A 19,002-nucleotide genomic window follows, 5' to 3' on the forward strand; every position below is an offset into this window, starting at 1 on the left:
GTGGTGAGCTTCATCATAATCATGAGCTAATCTCCTCATTAGCATATGCGGATTACTGTAATTACGACAGACTGTAGTGTGCATGAAGTTTATTACCACAATGTTTGATACAGTTGAAGTCTTTAACTTAACAACACATGCTCTATTTAACAGGATTTTCACATCTTTCTCCTTTAGACACAGAAGTGTGCAGGATCCAGTAAAAGGATCAATAAATATCCTCAGCATTTATTGATTTAATATTCAGTCCCGCATCAGTGATTGTCATTTTAGGCACTTGGGGGAACAACGGAAATGAAATCACACAGAAATCACGATGCAGTGCGTCACAGCTGAGAAATGACAGATGCTTTCGTTTTCTTATTGCTTGAGCAGAGAACGAGCGCAGGATCACAGACTGACTCACAGCAGGTGTGTGTCTCTACACGAGTGATGATTAACCCTGGATGATGATGTAAACTGTGCGTTTCACTCCCTCGTGTGCGTGTAAAGCTCAGTGTCTCGCCGTCATGCGATCGGATCTCGGAGACGTTCTGCTCGCGGATCCGGACGCGGATGAGCTTCTGGAGCGCTTCGCTCTCGTCTGACGCTCAGTAGCGGCTCCGGCGGCTCATGGTGAGCGGCAGCGTGACCGACGACAGCGAAGACACCTCCCAGTACAGACTGCGTGATAGGAAGAGTCTGTAGAGAACCACCACAGAGATGGACTGGCACAGGATCACGCCGATCGTCACCACCTGCGACACGAGACAGAGACGAGACGCTTGTGAGACAGAACTCTGCTGCTGCTTTAAACAACATTCCCTTGATCTTTTTACACGCAGCGCTGGCCAAAATGATTACAACACTAGTATTTTCAGCAGTTATTTCTATCTTTTTCTGGAGTGTGTCAGGAGGAGATATCAGTTTACATTTCCAAACATTCATTTAGCCATTAACTGTAATAATCCAGTGATTTCTGAGATGTGATCTGATCATCATCAGTCTGTCTGGAGTGACGTGAAGAAACAGAACAAACTGAGACTAAATCCAGAAGAACCGTGTCTCAAGACGCTTCAAGAAACCTCCTAACTGACTCAAAACCATTTTTTAGCTGCTGATAATACTAGTGCTCTAATCATTGTGCTATAAAACTCAAAACTTTCTCGTTAGTCTAAAAACAGCTTATATTGAAGCTTGTGGAATGTGCCACTCTATGATGTCATAGTGTGGATAAGCACCGCCTCCGCAGAAGATCAACGCCTGCTTCTACAGCGCTGCCTGTTTAGCCCCGCCCACCGATTCAACATCACTGCCTGTTTGGCCTTCCTTCTGATCCCAATGTTAGAAAAGAGTGGATGAACTTGATTTTTAATGAAGATCCAGACTGCGTCAGTAAGAACCGCGGATTCGTTTACAAACAAAGAACAATCGACGCAGGATTTTCAGAAAGATTGAAACTGAAAGACGACGCTGTGCGACTATATTGGAGCCGACAGTAATGTCTCAACACAAGTGACCACTATTGCTTTGTCTGTTAAACATATCGTTTGATATATATTGAGTTATGCGTTTTTGACCTAAATCACAGCAGCGTCCATCTGTGAGGAATGTAGGCTGTCAATCATACACAACTGTTAGCCAATCATAGCAGTGGGCGTTTACTTCCGAGTCTACGATCCTCCACACCTCTTCAAACAGAGCGTTCTGATGAGGGGGGTCAAAAACAGCACAGAAAATAGCCTATTACTTCTAAATTATGATGTTTTTTGATGTAAAAATCTTTATAATATCAGAGAGCAGTACAAGGTCTAAAACAGAGGCAGTTCATGACCCCTTTAATGGAGCTTTGTTTCTCTCTTACCTTTTCTTTCTGGTGTTCGTTGAGAATCACAGAGAACAGGACCAGCACCGGATGACACAGGAACCACAGAAAACAGCCCTGAAACGACACACAGTGCCACTTAAGTGTTCACGAGGAACAAACTCTGGATTAGGTCCGGTTTAAGGTTGGACAGTCCAGTTTATAAACACTGTGTCCGTCTACCAGCACAGACTTCAGCTGGACACTCATTTGTCCTCGTTTTAAGATCGTCACTGTTTTATACTCTATCCAGTGTTAAATCACTAATCAATAAACAGATATTCACTTACCAATATTAAGTGACATTTTAGACAGAATATTGACTGTTTTTGCTCCCAAATAGTTAAGAGTCACAGCAGAACGTCTCCAATCAACCCGGTGGTGTTTCGTGACTCGATGATTCAGTGACTCGTTCATAAAGACAGTCGCTTGGTTCAGTTCTGAATGAATCAGCCGTTTGAACAAATGAATACGACAGTGACTTGTTGCCATCTACTGGTGGTTTTTGGTTCAAATTTAGTTTTTTCCCCAACATTTCATATTTCTCTATTCTATATATAATGTATTTAAAACATTAATCTTATTATTTATGCAGTCTGTGTAAATACACCTAAATTCCACTTCAGATGCTGCTTCTGTGATGCAAAGATGGATTTTGTCTGATTTGATTTGATTGGTAACTAATTATTCTAATTGCACTTATATAATTACATAGTTATAAATATTATTCTAATTGCATAATGAAAAATGTAAAAATATAAATGAAAGAGACTCTCTTTCAAAAATGTTAAATGCCCCCGGAAATCAATTTAAATATCACCCCTTAATGGAAACGTTTCTGTCATTGCATATTTTTAAAGTCATAGTTCACCCAAAAATGAAAATTCTGTCATCATTACTCACCCTCATGCTGCTCCAAACCTGTTTGTTTCTTCTGTTGAACAGAGAATAAGATATATTGAAGAATGTCGGTAACCAAACAGTTGACGGTAGCCATTGACTTCCACAGTATTTAGTATTTTTTTTCTCCATACAATGGAAGTCAATGGCTACCGTCAACTCTTTGGTTACCAACATTCTTCAAAATACATTCTTCTTCTGTGTTCAAAAGAATAAAGAAACTCAAAGAGGTTTAGAACAACATGAGGTGAGTAAATGATGATATGATTTTAATTTTTTTCAGTGTATCCTGCAGAATGTCCTTCTCTTTGTTGCGTCGTGTACCTTGCCGAAGCTCAGGTAGAAGTCTCGTTTGAGCGCGCTCCGCTCGGCGGAGATGATCTGATACAGCACCGAGGCCAGGAACAGAGCGAGCGTTATGCGCAGCGCCATCAGCAGCCAGCCGGCCGCACTGCGCTGAACGTGAAAACTGTGGTGCTCCGATTCCTCCAGCTGCTCCCAGATCAGCAGCGCCCCCTACAGACACAGCGTCATCATCCACTGAGCAGCTGGACACACCTCACCAGATTATATGTGTATTTCATGTGTGTTTGTGTGTCTGACCTGAGCGATGACGACGGCCAGAGCGAGCGCGGTGGAGGCTGGAGACGAGTCCCACTGCAGCGGTTTACTCTGAGACTTTCTGCTGCGGCTCAGAGACCAGCCCACACACAGACTCAGCAGCAGGTAGAGCATCTGCACCTGCGCCACCATGTCACACACTGACACACACACACACGCACAAACACACACAGACAAACACACACACACACACACACACAGACAAACACACACACACACACGCTTTTCAACCAAAGCATCTTACAGTGAATTCAAGGTACACATTTGATAAATTCATGGGTCAAAGATGAAACATTGCTATCAAATCAAATTTACAAAAGTGATTTTATATACACAAAAAGCATATTGAATGCAAGTCAAGTGTATTTAATATTTCCAATAACTTTTGTGAAAATGAAAATGTCAAAATATGGTTGAAATAATGTTCCATCGTCATTCAGCATAACAGATAAATGTGACCCTGGAGCACATAAGGGTCAATTTTTCGAAATTGAGATTTATACATCATATGAAAGCTGAATAATTAATCTTTCCATTGATGTATGGTTTGTTGGACAATATTTGTCTGAGATACAACTATTTGAAAATCTGGAATCTGAGGGAGCAAAAAAATCTAAATATTGAGAAAATCACCTTTAAATTTGTTCAAATGAAGTTCTTAGCAATGCATATTACTAATCAAAAATGAAGTTTTGATATATTTACAGTAGGAAATTTACTAAATATCTTCATGGAACATGATCTTTACTTAATATCCTAATGATTTTTGGCATAAAAGAAAAATGTATAATTTTGACCCATACAGTGTATTGTTGGCTATTGCTACAAATATAGCTGTGCTGCTTATGACTGCTTTTGTGCTGAATGACATTTTAATGGGTGTTTTTTTGTAAGTCATGGTAAAAATGGATGATGGTCATTATTTTTTGCTGGACACAAGGACATGTCTAATGTATAGAAAAAAATTAAAGCTTTTTTTTAATCACACTTTTGTTGTTTTGATGCTTGAAAAGCCCTTTTCGTCTTTGATCCTCATGCATTCTCTGGGAATCTGTGTTCATGTTCATCATTTCTTCAGATTTCTGGTTAATCTAATTGTCGTCCTGTTGTCATTCATGCATTTGATGCATTTGGCAGATGCTTTATGTTTTATCCAGAGCTGATCTGAGTCGATCCGTGAGATCATGAGACTAACGCTGTGACAGACTCACATTCGGCGAGGCTCCCCGTCAGCGGCGTCCCCACACCGTCTCGAGCGTACCTGCGGGTCCAGTCACACACATCATCATCTCGCATCAATGTGAATATAGACATTTATGTATCAAGTTATTCTATTATAATCATGTATTTGCCTGCATGAGAATGGACATGACAAAAATACAGTATATGATGAGTCCTCCTCGTCTCACTGAACATAAATTGAGGCGTCCTGTCTACTGCCTAAAACCAGACTGGAGGCACAGCCAAAAAAAGAAAACAATAACAACTATGTATGAAATGTATTGAACAAGTCTATAGATTCTCTTCAGAGTCTCTCGGCTATATCTGACCCTGCAGCACAGAAGCAGTCATAAGCAGCAGCTATATTTGCAGCAATAGCCAACAATACATTGTATGGATCAAAATTATACATTTGTATTTTATGCCAAAAATCATTAGGATATTAAGTAAAGATCATGTTCCATGAAGATATCTTGTAAATTTCCTACCGTAAATATATCAAAACTTCATTTTTGATTAGTAATATGCATTGCTAAGAACTTCATTTGAACAACTTTAAAGGAGATTTTCTCAATATTTAGATTTTTTTGCTCCCTCAGATTCCAGATTTACAAATAGTTGTATCTCAGACAAATATTGTCCAACAAACCATACATCAATGGAAAGCTATTTATTCAGATTTAAAAATGACCCTTATGACTGGTTTTGTGGTCCAGGGTCACATATTATGTCTGATAATACAGTCTATCTTCTGGCATCAAAACCTCAAGATTTAGAGAGTGATTTCTCACAGAAACCACCACAAATTGGCGTCTCGAACAGGATTGGAAAGGAGCAAGAGGGTGGAAGACCACTTTGACAAGCAACACAAACAGAGGCCACTAAAGGTAAGCAGTTTTTGCTTATATAGTCTGAGAGTCTGCCTGTGCTGGTAAGGACCTCCTCCAAATTTAAAGAACAAAAAGAAAAAAGGGGTTTGTGTCCATTAGAAATAAATGCATGCAACGATCTGTGTTTACTGTTATAACTGGGCCTTGAGGATAGCAATAAATGTTAAGCGGATAGAGTATAGATAAGCGTGCAAATCTCTGACCGGGCCATGTGTATGTAGTTGAGCAGCACTGATGTCCCCTGCAGCAGAAGCGCGGTGGATAACACCTTCAGAACCGTGTGCATCGGGCCGGCTTTGCTCAGCGCCTGCCACAGCGGCTGTATGTAGATACACGACGCCACGAAATACGCCAGGATCAGCATGAAGTAGAAGCTGTGGAGCCCTGCGAGGAATATATTCATTCAGGTCAAGTCACCTTTATTCATATAACGCTTTTAACAATACAGATTCTGTCAAAGCAGCTTTACAGTATCAAATGTGACCCTGCAGCACAAAAGCAGTCATAAGCAGCACAGTTATATTTGTAGCAATAGCCAACAATACATTGTATGGCTCAAAATTATACATTTTTCTTTTATGCCAAAAATCATTAGGATATTAAGATCATGTTCCATGAAGATATTTAGTAAATTTCCTACCGTAAATATATCAAAACTTCATTTTTGATTAGTAATATGCATTGCTAAGAACTTCATTTGAACAACTTTAAAGGTGATTTTCTCAATATTTAGATTTTTTTGCTCCCTCAGATTCCAGATTTTCAAATAGTTCCAGATATTGTCCGATCCTAACAAACCATACATCAATGCAAAGCTGATTTATTCAGCTCTCAGATGATGCATAAATCTAAATTTCGAAAAACTGACACTTGAGACTGGTTTTGTGGTCCAGGGTCACATATGGAGTGTGTTTGTGAGTCTGACCGGTCTCCTCGGCGCTGAAGTGGTCCAGTGGGTTCCCCGCGGCGTCTGGGTTCATCAGGGTGATCTGGAAGCGCAGGTCTTCTAGCGCGGCGTCCGTCTCTCCGTCCTGACAGGTGTATCGGTCCACATACATCACGTGCCACACCTGCGGAGCGGACTGATGCGGTATGGTCTGGTTCTGCTCCTCTTTAATCAGGTTAACTGTAAATGTCAAACATTATATGGATGTCAACAGTATTATTACAATTAATAATAAAAACTAAAAATTTTGGTTCATTTGCTTCAAAAACATCTATAAATTTTGTCTTTTAGACTATTTTTTTTCTTTAAGGGCAAAAACACTGTTTTGTCATGCACCTGTCAAGTTTTTGGGCTTTGTGTTTTTTCAGACTAGTGGAAAGAAAACATCCGAAAGACTTTCATAGCACTTTATCTGTTTGTGTCGATAGATTTCAGTTACAATACATATTCTTAAAAGGCTGGAGTTTTTTCTCCTACACTGAGCCATAAATCTCCACTTACACACACCAAACTTTACATTTGATCTGTGTCCTGAAGGTTTTTACTGAGGGCTTTGTTCATATATAATTAGCTTGATTATATACAATATTTTATTTCCCCAAAATTGTGAAAATATATAGTTTTATATAGTATTTTCTGAATTACGGAGTGACAAAAATGTGATCCCTCTGTAAAAACATTTGACTCTAATATGTCGAAAAAATTAAATAAGAATTTTGAAACTGACTTCACCCAGTGTTTAGATTTTTGTACTAGAAATGTATGCAAATTAGCACATATTTCATTAAATAATGCCTCATTTGCATATTTAAAAAATCTTGTACTACAAAAATGTTTGCAATTATCAATCAACTGGGTGAGTAAGACGATAACTATTAGTTATTTTTCGATTCCAATGTGGTTTAAAAAAGTCAAACATCTAGATATCGTGTCTCTTTTCGCAAATCATTTAATTGCTGCTGAACACCATGAAGAAAAATCAGCTGATAAGCAGCTATAAGCGGCTGCGTGACGTGTCTGTGCATGCCCAGTCCGGGGTCAAAGTTCACACGTAGTGTCATGCAGAAATGGCATGTTGCACTGAAGATAACCTGTTAAAGCGGTGTGAGACGTGAAGGAGTCTTACTGGAGACGTGAGCCGATGTGAGTCTCTCCAGACAGCTCAGATTATCAAAGCCCTCCGAGCCCTGAAACAGCAGCAGTCTGGCCTCCTTCTGCACAGCCAGCAGCACATTGTGCACACGATACGCCACCAGACCATTCTCACCTATCAAATATCATAATGCATATGTACAGTAAGTCAAATCAGATTGACACCTATATGATCAGTCACAACATCAGCAATATTCCTGCATTCTACATGCATGCATGTGGACAAAAAAACAAAAATGCATGGAAGCAAATGCAAATGCATGATGTCAATGCATGAATGCAGTTTAATATCACACACTCACCATGATACAGAAATCTTGTGATGTACTGCCCATTATTTTCTCTCGCCGCGTCGCTCCTGAAAACCCCAGAAACCGTTTTCCCTGCTGCAGGACATGACGTAAACAAAAGAACAATGAGAACGATAAAGTACACAAACATTATTTCATTTCAGCAGAAGCTCTTATGCTCTTCATTCACTGCAATCAATGAGGTAATACTGTCCTTTTCCGCCCACTTTGTGAGCGACGTCTGCTACATCCAATCGGAGTACGGTTTTCAGTCAAGCGCAGTAGAGCGACCAATGAGAGCGCGGCGGAGGCGGGGCGAGCGTCGGCTCATACGTGTCAGCGCTGCCGCAAACCGCTGCTCTAACTGTCGTGAGGAGTGTTTACGAAGCATCATGTAAGTGCTTCTCGGAGTCAAAGAAATGATCTTCAGTCTGGATTAAACATGGAGCTCCAGCTGAAGATGAGCAGTGAGTGTCGCTCGGTGCTGGTGACCGGAGGAGCGGGATTCATGTGAGATTTAACACTGTCAACAAATATCAAAATACATCTGAACCCTTCACATGACTCGATCTGGCACTGCTTTAGACAACAGAGTATCAAATTAAGGGTCATTTATTGTGAAAAACCTGTGACAGAAGTCTGAGATGCGGTATCAATAGATGTAGTGTTTTGGCTTCGTCCCGATACACACACCTGCGCACTTGTCTACTTGCACGACAAATATAGTTCACTAGCAACACTGTTATTGAACTGAATAACAGCACTGTTGTCTTCAGCCAGCTCACTTTCAGGGGAAGTTGCTGAAGGAATGTGGATTTGTTGCTAAATGATGTAATCACGACGCAAAATTGTCACAACATCAAATCTCAGCAAAAAATATATTTTATACATGTTAATTTAGATTTGTTTGTAATATGCATAATATTAAAATATGAGTAACTTTATTTTTAAATGCGTTGAATTATTGAACACTTGAATGATTGCAATTTTTTAATAGCTAGTAAACTAGTAATACTACACATTCTCAACAATTACGCTTTAAGCAGTGTATTAGTAGTTAGTTAGTGTGCTGCACTCTAAGAAAAGTCTGTAAAAATAGGGCACAGTCTGCTATGTTAATATGAAAGAATTACCTGCGTTTTAAATTACGCATTGAGTTTCAGATTACAGGGTTATAATGATAAAGTCCTGGAAAATTACTAGTATCTTTCCCGTATTTCTTACAGTGTACTGACTGATCAACAATCGCAGGAACAAGCTACTAACAAAGTGTATCATAAACGAACAATTATTCAATTATTATTATTAAATTGAAGAATTGCAAACAACAGCTAACTCGGTTCACGTGATGCGAGTACTGCGAGGCATCTTTGGTTTCCTCTTTTTGTGGAAGCTGCTTTACTGATGAAATTACTAGTGTACTTTCACTTACTCAAGTGGTCAAGAGCGCAGTGTGAGTATATTGGGACGGACCCGGTGGGTGATGTGGCTGCGTCCGAAATCACATAGTTCGCATCACATACTTCACATAGTATAAAATAGTATGTGAACAGAGTAGTGTGTCCAAATTCACAGTATTCATAATCAGTGTAGGGGCTAACACATTACAAGTAACCTAATCAGATTACTTTTTTCATGTAACTAGTAAAGTAACACATTACTTTTTAATTAACAAAAAAAAAAAAATCTGATTACATTTTTTAAATAAGTAACACCAGTATTGAGCAGCAAATCAGCATATTAGAATGATTTCTGAAGATCATGTGACGCTGAAGACTGGAGTAATGATGCTGAAAATACAGCTGCGCATCACAGAAATACATTACAGTTTAACACATATTCACATAGAAAACAGCTGTTTTAAATAGTGAAAATATTTCACAATTTTACTGCTATTGCTGTATTTTGGATCAAATAAATGCAGGCTCAGTGAACAGAAGAGACTTCTTTAAAAAAGCATTTAAAATCTTACTGATCAAAAACTTTTGACTGGTATTGTATGTAGAATTACATATTCAATAGAAGTAGCTACTCAGAGAGTATGTGGCTTTGGACGCAGCCTGATAAATTAAAAAACACATCAGCAGCGGTGATAGAAACCATCCTGCAGCGTTTGATCTGACGAACGACTTTCATACTATGTGTCCAAATATTTATTTGTGTTTGTGTGTGCTGTATAATGAGGTTACATCTGTGTTCTCAGTGGATCTCATTTGATCAGCGCTCTGGCCGTCAGATTCCCACGCTGGAGAATCATCAACGTTGATAATGTGAGTCTCTGAACAGCATTGAATCCGTGTTTTCTGATTCAATGAAGCGTCACACGCCGCTGTTGCTGTGTTTCAGCTGCAGTACTGCTCCAGTCTGAAGAACCTGCGCTCTGTGGAGGCCAGCAGCTCCTACACCTTCATCCCGGTACAGACAACTGACCACAGGTGGACCAAGTACACAACTCCATTACTGGAGTCCAAGTACAGATACCGCTGGTCAAATATTACTCCATTACAGATTTTTACTTAAGTACAGAAGTACTTGCTTTTAAAAGTACTTAAGTACTGTCCTTTTTTAATGTCACTGTTGTATTATTTTTGTATGTAACACTTGCATTACTTTATGCCTCTGAAACAACTTACAATACATTGCGCCTACTGAATTCATATATAATATAATTTTGTTAGGAGACGCACAACAGTAAAATTTTCATTTACACAATTTTGGAAAATCAGTCAATATTGTGTCTAATATATATCACAATATTGTCAACTTATTGAATTGTTATAAATAAATATCACATTTGCAACTGGTCAGTGTTCAAAAAATGCTGGGAAATCGCTTCACGTAGCCCTACAATAATGACCTACAATAACCCACTGACTTTCAAAGCTGCTACATTGTAACGACCAGTGTTGGGGAAAGTTACTTTTAAAAGTAATGCGTTACAATATTACGTTACTCCCTAAAAAAGTAACTAGTTACGTTACTTAGTTACTTTTTATGGAAAGTAATGCATTACGTTACTTTTAAGCTACTTTTTAAATCTGGGCAGGGCTTGCTTGTTTGTTTTTAATATAAAAAGTTCTTCACAAATATAAAAGCCCTTTCACACCAAAAGTGAAGTGAATGCGGCTCAGACTGAAGGAGATGTAGATTCACGTCTGTACAGTAGAGGACGCTCAAACTAATCACATGAAGAATACGACGCAGGAGAAGAAAGTTCAACACTATTCAGCAATAACTAAAATCAAGTCATTTTTGCTTATTATTATGATTGAATTGGATCATCGAAGGTCAGCAGCAAAGACATTGGTTAATAAAATGGGATTAAATACATAAATTATATTTGTCTTATTTAATGTATTTAATTATTGCAGGTTTGTATAATATTCTGAGTTTGCATTTGACAGTTTTTATTGATTTTGAGGAGCACTGAATGTGTTTTTGTGCAGGTGAGATGTTGATATTTAGTCTAGAACTACAGTAAGATCATGTTCACACGTTTACTCCTGATTTCTCTCAACATGCAACAGTCACTCAATACATGAGAAACACAGTAACTGGAGTTAATTATTTGAAAAAGTAACTCAGATATTTCCTTCTAAATTAAAAAGTAATGCATTACTTTACCAGTTACTCAAAATGTAATCTGGTTACGTAACTTGCGTTACTTGTAATGCGTTACCCCCCCGACACTGGTAACGACTTTCTTCTTCCAGCACCTTGATAGAAATGTAGTGAAGTGAAAAGTACAGTATTTGTCTTTCAAATGTTCATACGTTTCCAGAAAAAATAATACTCTAGTAAAGTACAGATACTCAAAAAGTACAATACTCAAGTAAATGTACTTGGTTACTATCCACCTCTGCAGCTAACCTAATTATCACTCCAGTTATGTTGAGTTGACCCACAGCTGATGAGCTCTGTTCTCCTCGCAGGGCGATGTTTGTGATCCATTTTTCATAAAGCGTCTCTTTGCGACGGAGAGGATTGATATAGTGTTTCACTGCGCTGCTGAAACTCATGTAGGTGAGTAAACGCTGTCCATTCATCGTGGACTCTGTGTTTCTCTCTAGAGGACGGCGTGTCTCATTCACGTGTTTATCTCATGTAGAGAACTCGTTTCTGTGTCCGTCACACTTCATGCGTGTGAATGCGGACGGCACTGGTGTTCTGATCAGAGCGGCGTTTGAGGCGCGAGTACAGCGCTTCATCTACATCAGCACTGATGAGGTGTATGGAGACAGTCTGGAGCAGGTGAGGACAAGCAAGGGTTCAACTTTGAATCATTTGAACCAAAATGATTCAGTTTCAAATCACTTGAAATGATGCTGGTGACACTTGCTGGTCAGAACAGTGTAAACCTGCATAAAAACGAGTGCTGTCAAACGATTAATCGCGATTAATCGCATCCCAGATAAAAGTTTTTTTATTTACATAATATATGTGTGTGTGTGTGTGTTGTGTATATTTACAAATACACACACATATATTTTGAAAATATTTATATGTATATATTTATATCCACATAATTTATATTATATATAAATATATTTAATATATATAAACAGAACACATTTTTCTTAAATATATACATGAATGAATGTGTATTTATATATACATAATAAATATACAAAGTATACACACAGATATTATGTAAACAAAAACCTTTATTTTGGATGTGATTAATCCCGATTTGACAGCACTAATAAAAACACATTTCACAAACCAATTGCAGATGTTTTATTGAAAGTGTAATCTATGCAATCTGTGTAATAGATGCTGATGCAGTTAACAAAAGTGTAATACTATTTAATATGAAGTGTCTAAATTAGCAGAGCGTGACCCTGGAGCACAGAAGCAGTCATAAGCAGCACAGGTATATTTGTAGCAATAGCCAACAATACATTGTATGGCTCAAAATTATCCATTTTTCTTTTATGCCAAAAATCATTAGGATATTAAGTAAAGATCATGTTCCATGAAGATATTTTGTAAATTTCCTACTGTAAATATATCAAAACTTCATTTTTGATTAGTAATATGCATTGCTAAGAACTTAATTTGAACAACTTTAAAGGTGATTTTCTCAATATTTTGATTTTTTTGCACCCTCAGATTCCAGATTTACAAATAGTTGTATATCAGACAAATATTGTCCGATCCTAACAAATTTTTTCAAATTGACTTATTTATTCAGCTCTCAGATGATGCATAAATCTCAATTTAAAAAAAAATTGACCCTTATGACTGGTTTTGTGGTCCAGGGTCACAAATGTATAAAACTGATCTGAGATCAGGTAAAAAGTCTATATAGACGCTGGTTCATGAGTTGAGAGCCACTGAAATTTCAAAAAAGTTCTGAGGTAACAAAGCCTCGTTTGCTGAAGTGACGTTGATACACGCTCTGATTCACTGGTTCTGAACAAATGATTCACAATGGTTTTGAAGCTTCATGTGTTTGGAAAGCGTGCATCACTAGTTCGAGCACAGCATCTGAAGCCCTCGAGAAAACAAACTGAGTTTTGGAGTAGATGAACCCATCATGCCCTCATAGCATGAGAACGACTAACTAGCCATCTCCTGTTGATCTGTTTAGTACAGCTGTATTTTGATGTCAGCTGAAGTGTGTGATCTGGATCTTGTTTTCACAGCCGTTTGATGAACGGAGTCCAAAAAGACCCACCAATCCATACTCGGCCTCAAAAGCTGCGGCAGAAAACACCGTGATGTCGTACTGGATGAAGCACAAGGTGTCAGTCATGAGATTATACCCATTATATCTTTTACATTTTACTTTCAGTGTTTTGTAATTCCCATTATTTTTAGTGCTAATTATACATGACTATAATGTGGTAAGAACAATGCTGTGTTTACATCTCAGAATTTATCCTTTTTTCTCTGAATTCTGATTTTGCATCTGACAGTAGTTTTTTTTTCTGGCATAGATTAAAAAATAAAAAAGTTAATTGCAGCTTTTTATCTCACAATTCTGAATTTTTCACACAATTGAAAGTTTATATCTTGCTATTCTGAGTTTATATCTCACAAAAAAAAATCTGAATTGTGAGATATAAACTCATAAATATGAGATAAACCCAGAATTGTGAAGAAAAAAAACAATCAAAATTGTGAGATAAGTCACTATTAATAAATTTTTTATGCTGTGGAAACAAGCTTTCATAAGTACTGCTCATACTTCCATAATGTATAAACACAATATGATTGATTTGTTTTTATATCACAGTAATGTTGTGAAATGATCTAGATTGTAATATTGCACTGTATTTTCTCTGATCTGTCCGCTGTAGTTCCCTGTTCTGATCACGAGGAGCAGTAACGTCTATGGCCCACACCAGCATCACGAGAAGGTGCGTGATCAGCAGCTCTACACGCGTGTTTGACCGTCACATGACCTCAGCACTTCATTAGTGTGTGCTTGTGTTTGTTCAGGTCATTCCCAGATTCCTGTCGCTCATCCAGCGGGATCAGAAGTGGTGAGTGTCTCTGACTGACCGGAGCGTGGGGGTGTGTGTGTGTGTGTGTGTGTGAGTGTCAAGTCAAGTCACCTTTAATTATATAGCGCTTTTAACAATACAGATTGTGTCAAAGCAGCTTTAAAGTATCAAAATAGGAAAATAGTGTGTCAATAATGTAAAATGACAAGATTAAACACTCAATTTTCAGTTAAAGGCAGTTCATCATTGAATTCAGTGATGTCATCGTCCAGCTCAGTTCAGTTCTAATAGTATCTGTGCAATCAAGTCGACGATATCGCTGGAAATTAAGTGTCCACAACTGAGCAAGCCAGAGGAACCTAAACTCCATCGGTGACAGAATGGAGAAAAAAACCTTGGGAGAAACCAGGCTCAGTCGGGGGTCAGTTCTCCTCTGACCAGACGAACCCGCAGTTCAATTCCAGCTGCAGCAGAGTCAGATTGTGCAGAGGACTCGTCTGGTTCCCGAGGTCTTGTCCTGATGGCTGTCTAGGAGACGAGGTCTTCACTGGGGATCTGTCTCTGGGGCTCATCTAGGTGTCCTGACCTCCGCTGATGTTCAGGGCTGTAGAGGTCGTCTCTAGGTGCTGATCCACCATCTGATCTGGATACAGACTGGATCTGATGGCTACAGTGACCTCGGAATAAGAAAGAAACAGACTAATATTAGTGTAGATTCCATTCTTCTTACAATGTAACGAGTACATCGTGTGTTATGGGAAGTGTTCCCGGTTCCGGACCTAATTAATGCAGCCTAACAATCCTTTAACGGATTTGAATAATAGAAGCGTATTAGTGTGTTATGTGTAAGCCAGGCTAAAGAGATGGGTCTTTAATCTAGATTTAAACTGACAGAGTGTGTCTGCCTCCCGAACAGTGTTAGGTAGACTGTTCCAGAGTTTGGGAGCTAAATAGGAAAAGGATCTGCCGCCCGCAGTCGATTTTGATATTCTAGGTATTATCAAACGGCCGGAGTTTTGAGAACGCAGCGGACGTGGAGGACTATAATGCGATAAGAGCTCGCTCAAGTACTGAGGAGCTAAACCATTCAGGGCTTTATAAGTAATTAACAAGATTTTAAAATCTATCCGATGTTTGATAGGGAGCCAGTGCAGTGTTGACAGAACCGGGCTAATATGGTCATATTTCCTGGTTCTAGTAAGGACTCTAGCTGCTGCATTCTGGACCAACTGTAGTTTGTTTATTAAGCGTGCAGAAAAACCACCCAATAAAGCATTACAATAGTCTAACCTTGAGGTCATAAACGCATGAATTAACATTTCTGCATTTGACGTTGAGAGCATTGGTCGCAATTTAGATATATTTTTGAGATGGAAAAATGCAGTTTTACAGATGCTAGAAACATGGCTTTCAAATGACAGATTGCTATCGAACAGCACACCTAGGTTCCTGACTGATGAAGAAGAATTGACAGAGCAGCCGTCAAGTGTTAGATAATGTTCTAGATTATTACATGCGAAGGTTTTTGGTCTGATAATTAACACCTCTGTTTTTTCAGAATTTAGTCGTAAGAAATTACTCGTCATCCAGTTTTTTTATATCGACTATGCATTCTGCATTTGCCCGGCTAGGAAGAAATATAGAGCTGAGTATCATCAGCATAACAGTGAAAGCTAACACCATGTCTCCTGATAATATCTCCCAAGAGTAACATATAGAGCGTGAAAAGTAACGGCCCTAGTACTGAGCCTTGAGGTACTCCATACTGCACTTGTGATCGATATGATACCTCTTCATTCACTGCTACGAACTGATGGCGGTCAGATAAGTACGATTTGAACCATGCCAATGCACTTCCACTAATGCTAACAAAGTTTTCTAGTCTATTCAAAAGAATGTTGTGGTCGATAGTGTCGAACGCAGCGCTAAGATCCAGTAGCACTAGGATAGAGAACTAGCAATAGAGAGATACAACCATGATCGGATGATAAGAGCAGGTCATTTGTAACAGAGCAGTCTCAGTACGATGATACGGTCTAAATCCGCTTCATTTTTCTCTAAGAAGGAACATAATTGTGAGGATACCACCTTTTCTAGTATCTTTGACAGAAAAGGGAGATTTGAGATGGGTCTGTAATTAACTAGTTCTTTGGGGTCAAGTGAGTGTGTGTGTGTGTGTGTGTGTGTGTGTGTACTGGTTTTTGTGGTTTATGGGGACACAAATTTGTATAAGGACATGGGGATGACAGCGGTATTACAATTTGAAGGTGGTTTGAGGACACTGCCCCCGTAATTCAAACGGCTTAAAAAACATACTAAATAGTGGGGGGGTTTTTTAAATCTAAAAATGGCTGTAGTCTCCTGTAAGGGGTCGGTTTAGGTGTAGGGTTGGTGTAGGACAATAGAATATACAGTTTGTACAGTATAAAAACCATTACGCCTATGGACCCCGTAAACCACAAATACCAACATGTGTGTGTGAGAGTGTGAATGAGTGTGTGTGTGTGAGAGTGTGAACGAGTGTGTGTGAGTGTTGTTGTGAGTGAGTGAGTGTGTGTGCGTGTTTGTTTGTGTGTGTGCGTGCGTGTGTATAATTAAAAGGCGGCCACAGCTGTTTTCACTCAAGTCTCTTAGACTCTGTATTTATTTGATGTCCGAGCGCTGACGCGGAAGCGTTCAGCCTTCGTGTTCAGCCTCCTCGTGTGGAGACCGACAAGTGTAAAGACCAACGACTTTTTCCTGCACGAATTTAACCGAGCAACACTCTTAAATATCATTTTTATCTTCCCTCACACTCTCCTTTCCTATCCACTCTCTTTCCACTTCTATCATGTGTTTCCAAACCATTCCGGCGTTCTCTCAGCCACGCTCTAACATCACACGCAGACGGCAACGTAACCCTGCTAACCTGCGCCCTGTCTCTACATCTTCCACTACACCTCTGGCTTTCTCTGTGGGTCTCTGGAATTGTCAGTCAGCTGTCAACAAAGCAGACTTCATTTCTGCTTTTTCTTTACAATCCACACTCAGCATCTTGGGCTTGACTGAGACCTGGATTCGTCCAGAAGATTCAGCAACCCCAGCTGCTCTCCACTCTTAGACTTTGACGACTTCAACATTCATCTAGACAAGCCTTATGATACAGACTTCCATTCACTCCTAGCTTCATTTGATCTCGAACGCCTTCATTACATTTAAATTACATTTTGCTATGAGTGTTGTGTGAGTGTTTGAATGAGTGTGTGTGTGTGTGTGTGTGTGTGAGAGAGAGTAAGTGCGTGAGTTAATGAGTGTGTGTGCGCGAGTGTGTGTTCAGCTGCTCTAGCGTGTGTGTCTGCTGTCTCCAGCACTATCCAGGGCTCAGGCCTGCAGTCCAGACACTTCCTGTATGTCAGTGACGTCACAGACGCCTTCCTAATGCTCATGGAGAAGGGCATTCTGGGAGAGATCTACAACATCGGGAGCAGCTTTGAGATTCCCATCATTCAGCTCGCCAGAGAACTAGTGAAGATGGTAGGAGTCACATGACCAGCTCAGTGTTAGATTAATCGTTCATAATCAGAGTAATTCACAATCAACTGTTTCCTGTCGACAGAAAGTGAAGGACGTCTCCGAGGAAGCGCTGGAGGACTGGATGGAGTTTGTTGAGGACCGGTGTGTGATGAATGTTTGCTGTCATACTGTATGTTTGAGACTGATATTAATAAATGAATGTTCATAATATTTCTACAGTCCGGTGACGGAGCTCCGGTATCCCATGATATCAGACAAACTGCACAGACTCGGCTGGAGACCCAAAGTAACCTGGAAGGAAGGAATCAGACGGACCAGTAAGAGATTCCAGATGATTCTGTGTGTGATGATGATGGTGATGATGATGATGATGAAGTCTCTGTTGTTTTCAGTACAGTGGTATGAAGAGAATCCAAACCACTGGCCGTTGATCAGCGAGAACGGAGAGGAATCGCCAGCATCGTGTGCTCAGACGCCGTCACATGCAGTGCCTTGTCACGCCAGATAATAACGTTTATTAACTGATTTATACAGTATTTATGAAAGATTGTCCAGCAGCTGCTAAATAAAGTGCTGATCAGTGAAGACTGGTGATGTGAGTGTGATGCAGGATTATTAGAGACTTTATACTCTAAACATCATCATAAAATGCCGCAGGATTAAAGAGGACCAAAAGTTAAAGATGTTTAAATATTTTAATGGAAGCTCAGTTGTTTTGACTGTTTTCAGTATTTGTGCTTGACTTGATTATGAACTCTTCATTTGTACGATTGTTTCTGATCATTTTTATGTTTTAATAAAAAAGTTTACAAACATGCTTGTGATAAAGTTATGTTGTTAATGCTCTGCATGAGATCAGACTTTGAATCTTTGGTCTTATCCTGGCTAAATTAAATTAAATTAAAGTTAAATATAACATTTAATGTAACGTTAAAATGTAACTGCTGTTTGTGCAACTTTTTTGTGTTTTTAAATTACAGGGTTATTATAGTTAACTAAAACTGAAATTAAATCTATATAAAATATGTTCACTGGAAAAAAAAATGTAAGATTAACTGAAATATTTTTTTATTATTATTTCAGGTACTTCACAGAGCAACATTTTAATGTAGATTAAATTGATACATTAAAATAATTCAAACTGTATGTATATGTAAACTGTAGCAATATTTAT

At 39.0% G+C, this 19,002-nt stretch overlaps 2 protein-coding genes and 1 long non-coding RNA gene across 5 annotated transcripts; 2 read left to right on the forward strand and 1 right to left on the reverse strand.

Moving 5' to 3' along the window:
• Positions 1-61: 61 nt before the first annotated feature.
• On the reverse strand, positions 62-8,166 carry gpr180 (G protein-coupled receptor 180). Of its 2 annotated transcripts, XM_058779430.1 has the most exons (10): positions 7,876-8,166; positions 7,548-7,688; positions 6,401-6,601; positions 5,679-5,859; positions 4,576-4,625; positions 3,347-3,504; positions 3,068-3,259; positions 1,844-1,921; positions 1,560-1,686; positions 601-737 (listed from the first exon to the last, which is right to left on the reverse strand). In XM_058779430.1, exons 1-9 carry the CDS (start codon positions 8,012-8,014, stop codon positions 1,600-1,602), a joined length of 1,227 nt encoding a protein of 408 aa, XP_058635413.1. In that variant the 5' UTR covers positions 8,015-8,166; the 3' UTR covers positions 601-737; positions 1,560-1,599. The 2 variants fall into 2 exon arrangements, with proteins under 2 accessions (XP_058635411.1, XP_058635413.1); XM_058779428.1 differs by lacking the exon at positions 1,560-1,686 and having other exon boundaries at positions 62-737.
• LOC131542593 (uncharacterized) lies at positions 3,352-5,666 on the forward strand. The gene is made up of 3 exons (XR_009271735.1): positions 3,352-3,469; positions 4,502-4,664; positions 5,379-5,666. It is a non-coding gene; the product is annotated as an uncharacterized LOC131542593 (long non-coding RNA).
• Positions 8,167-8,172: 6 nt separating the features above from the next.
• On the forward strand, positions 8,173-18,654 carry LOC131542588 (dTDP-D-glucose 4,6-dehydratase-like). 2 transcript variants are annotated; one of them, XM_058779431.1, is made up of 12 exons: positions 8,173-8,373; positions 10,067-10,133; positions 10,210-10,278; positions 11,796-11,886; positions 11,972-12,114; positions 13,512-13,610; positions 14,169-14,228; positions 14,311-14,354; positions 17,663-17,828; positions 17,911-17,969; positions 18,048-18,145; positions 18,221-18,648. In XM_058779431.1, exons 1-12 carry the CDS (start codon positions 8,306-8,308, stop codon positions 18,334-18,336), a joined length of 1,080 nt encoding a protein of 359 aa, XP_058635414.1. In that variant the 5' UTR covers positions 8,173-8,305; the 3' UTR covers positions 18,337-18,648. The 2 variants fall into 2 exon arrangements, with proteins under 2 accessions (XP_058635414.1, XP_058635415.1); XM_058779432.1 differs by having other exon boundaries at positions 8,239-8,373; positions 18,226-18,654.
• The last annotated feature ends 348 nt before the right edge of the window (positions 18,655-19,002 follow it).

This window comes from Onychostoma macrolepis, chromosome 06 (genome assembly GCF_012432095.1).
Source record: "Onychostoma macrolepis isolate SWU-2019 chromosome 06, ASM1243209v1, whole genome shotgun sequence".
Lineage (NCBI taxonomy): Eukaryota > Metazoa > Chordata > Actinopteri > Cypriniformes > Cyprinidae > Onychostoma > Onychostoma macrolepis.

Bases quoted from the DNA above. Each gene is read 5' to 3' on its own strand.
- LOC131542588 (XM_058779431.1), top strand. From the start codon at position 8,306: ATGGAGCTCCAGCTGAAGATGAGCAGTGAGTGTCGCTCGGTGCTGGTG. The intron at 12,115-13,511 runs GTGAGGACAAGC...TTGTTTTCACAG, and splicing joins ATGGAGACAGTCTGGAGCAG to CCGTTTGATGAACGGAGTCC. The intron at 18,146-18,220 runs GTAAGAGATTCC...TGTTGTTTTCAG, and splicing joins GGAAGGAATCAGACGGACCA to TACAGTGGTATGAAGAGAAT.
- gpr180 (XM_058779428.1), bottom strand. From the start codon at position 8,014: ATGTTTGTGTACTTTATCGTTCTCATTGTTCTTTTGTTTACGTCATGT. The intron at 3,260-3,346 runs GTCAGACACACA...CTGTGTCTGTAG, and splicing joins TGGCCGTCGTCATCGCTCAG to GGGGCGCTGCTGATCTGGGA. The intron at 1,922-3,067 runs GTACACGACGCA...GTGTCGTTTCAG, and splicing joins TCTACCTGAGCTTCGGCAAG to GGCTGTTTTCTGTGGTTCCT.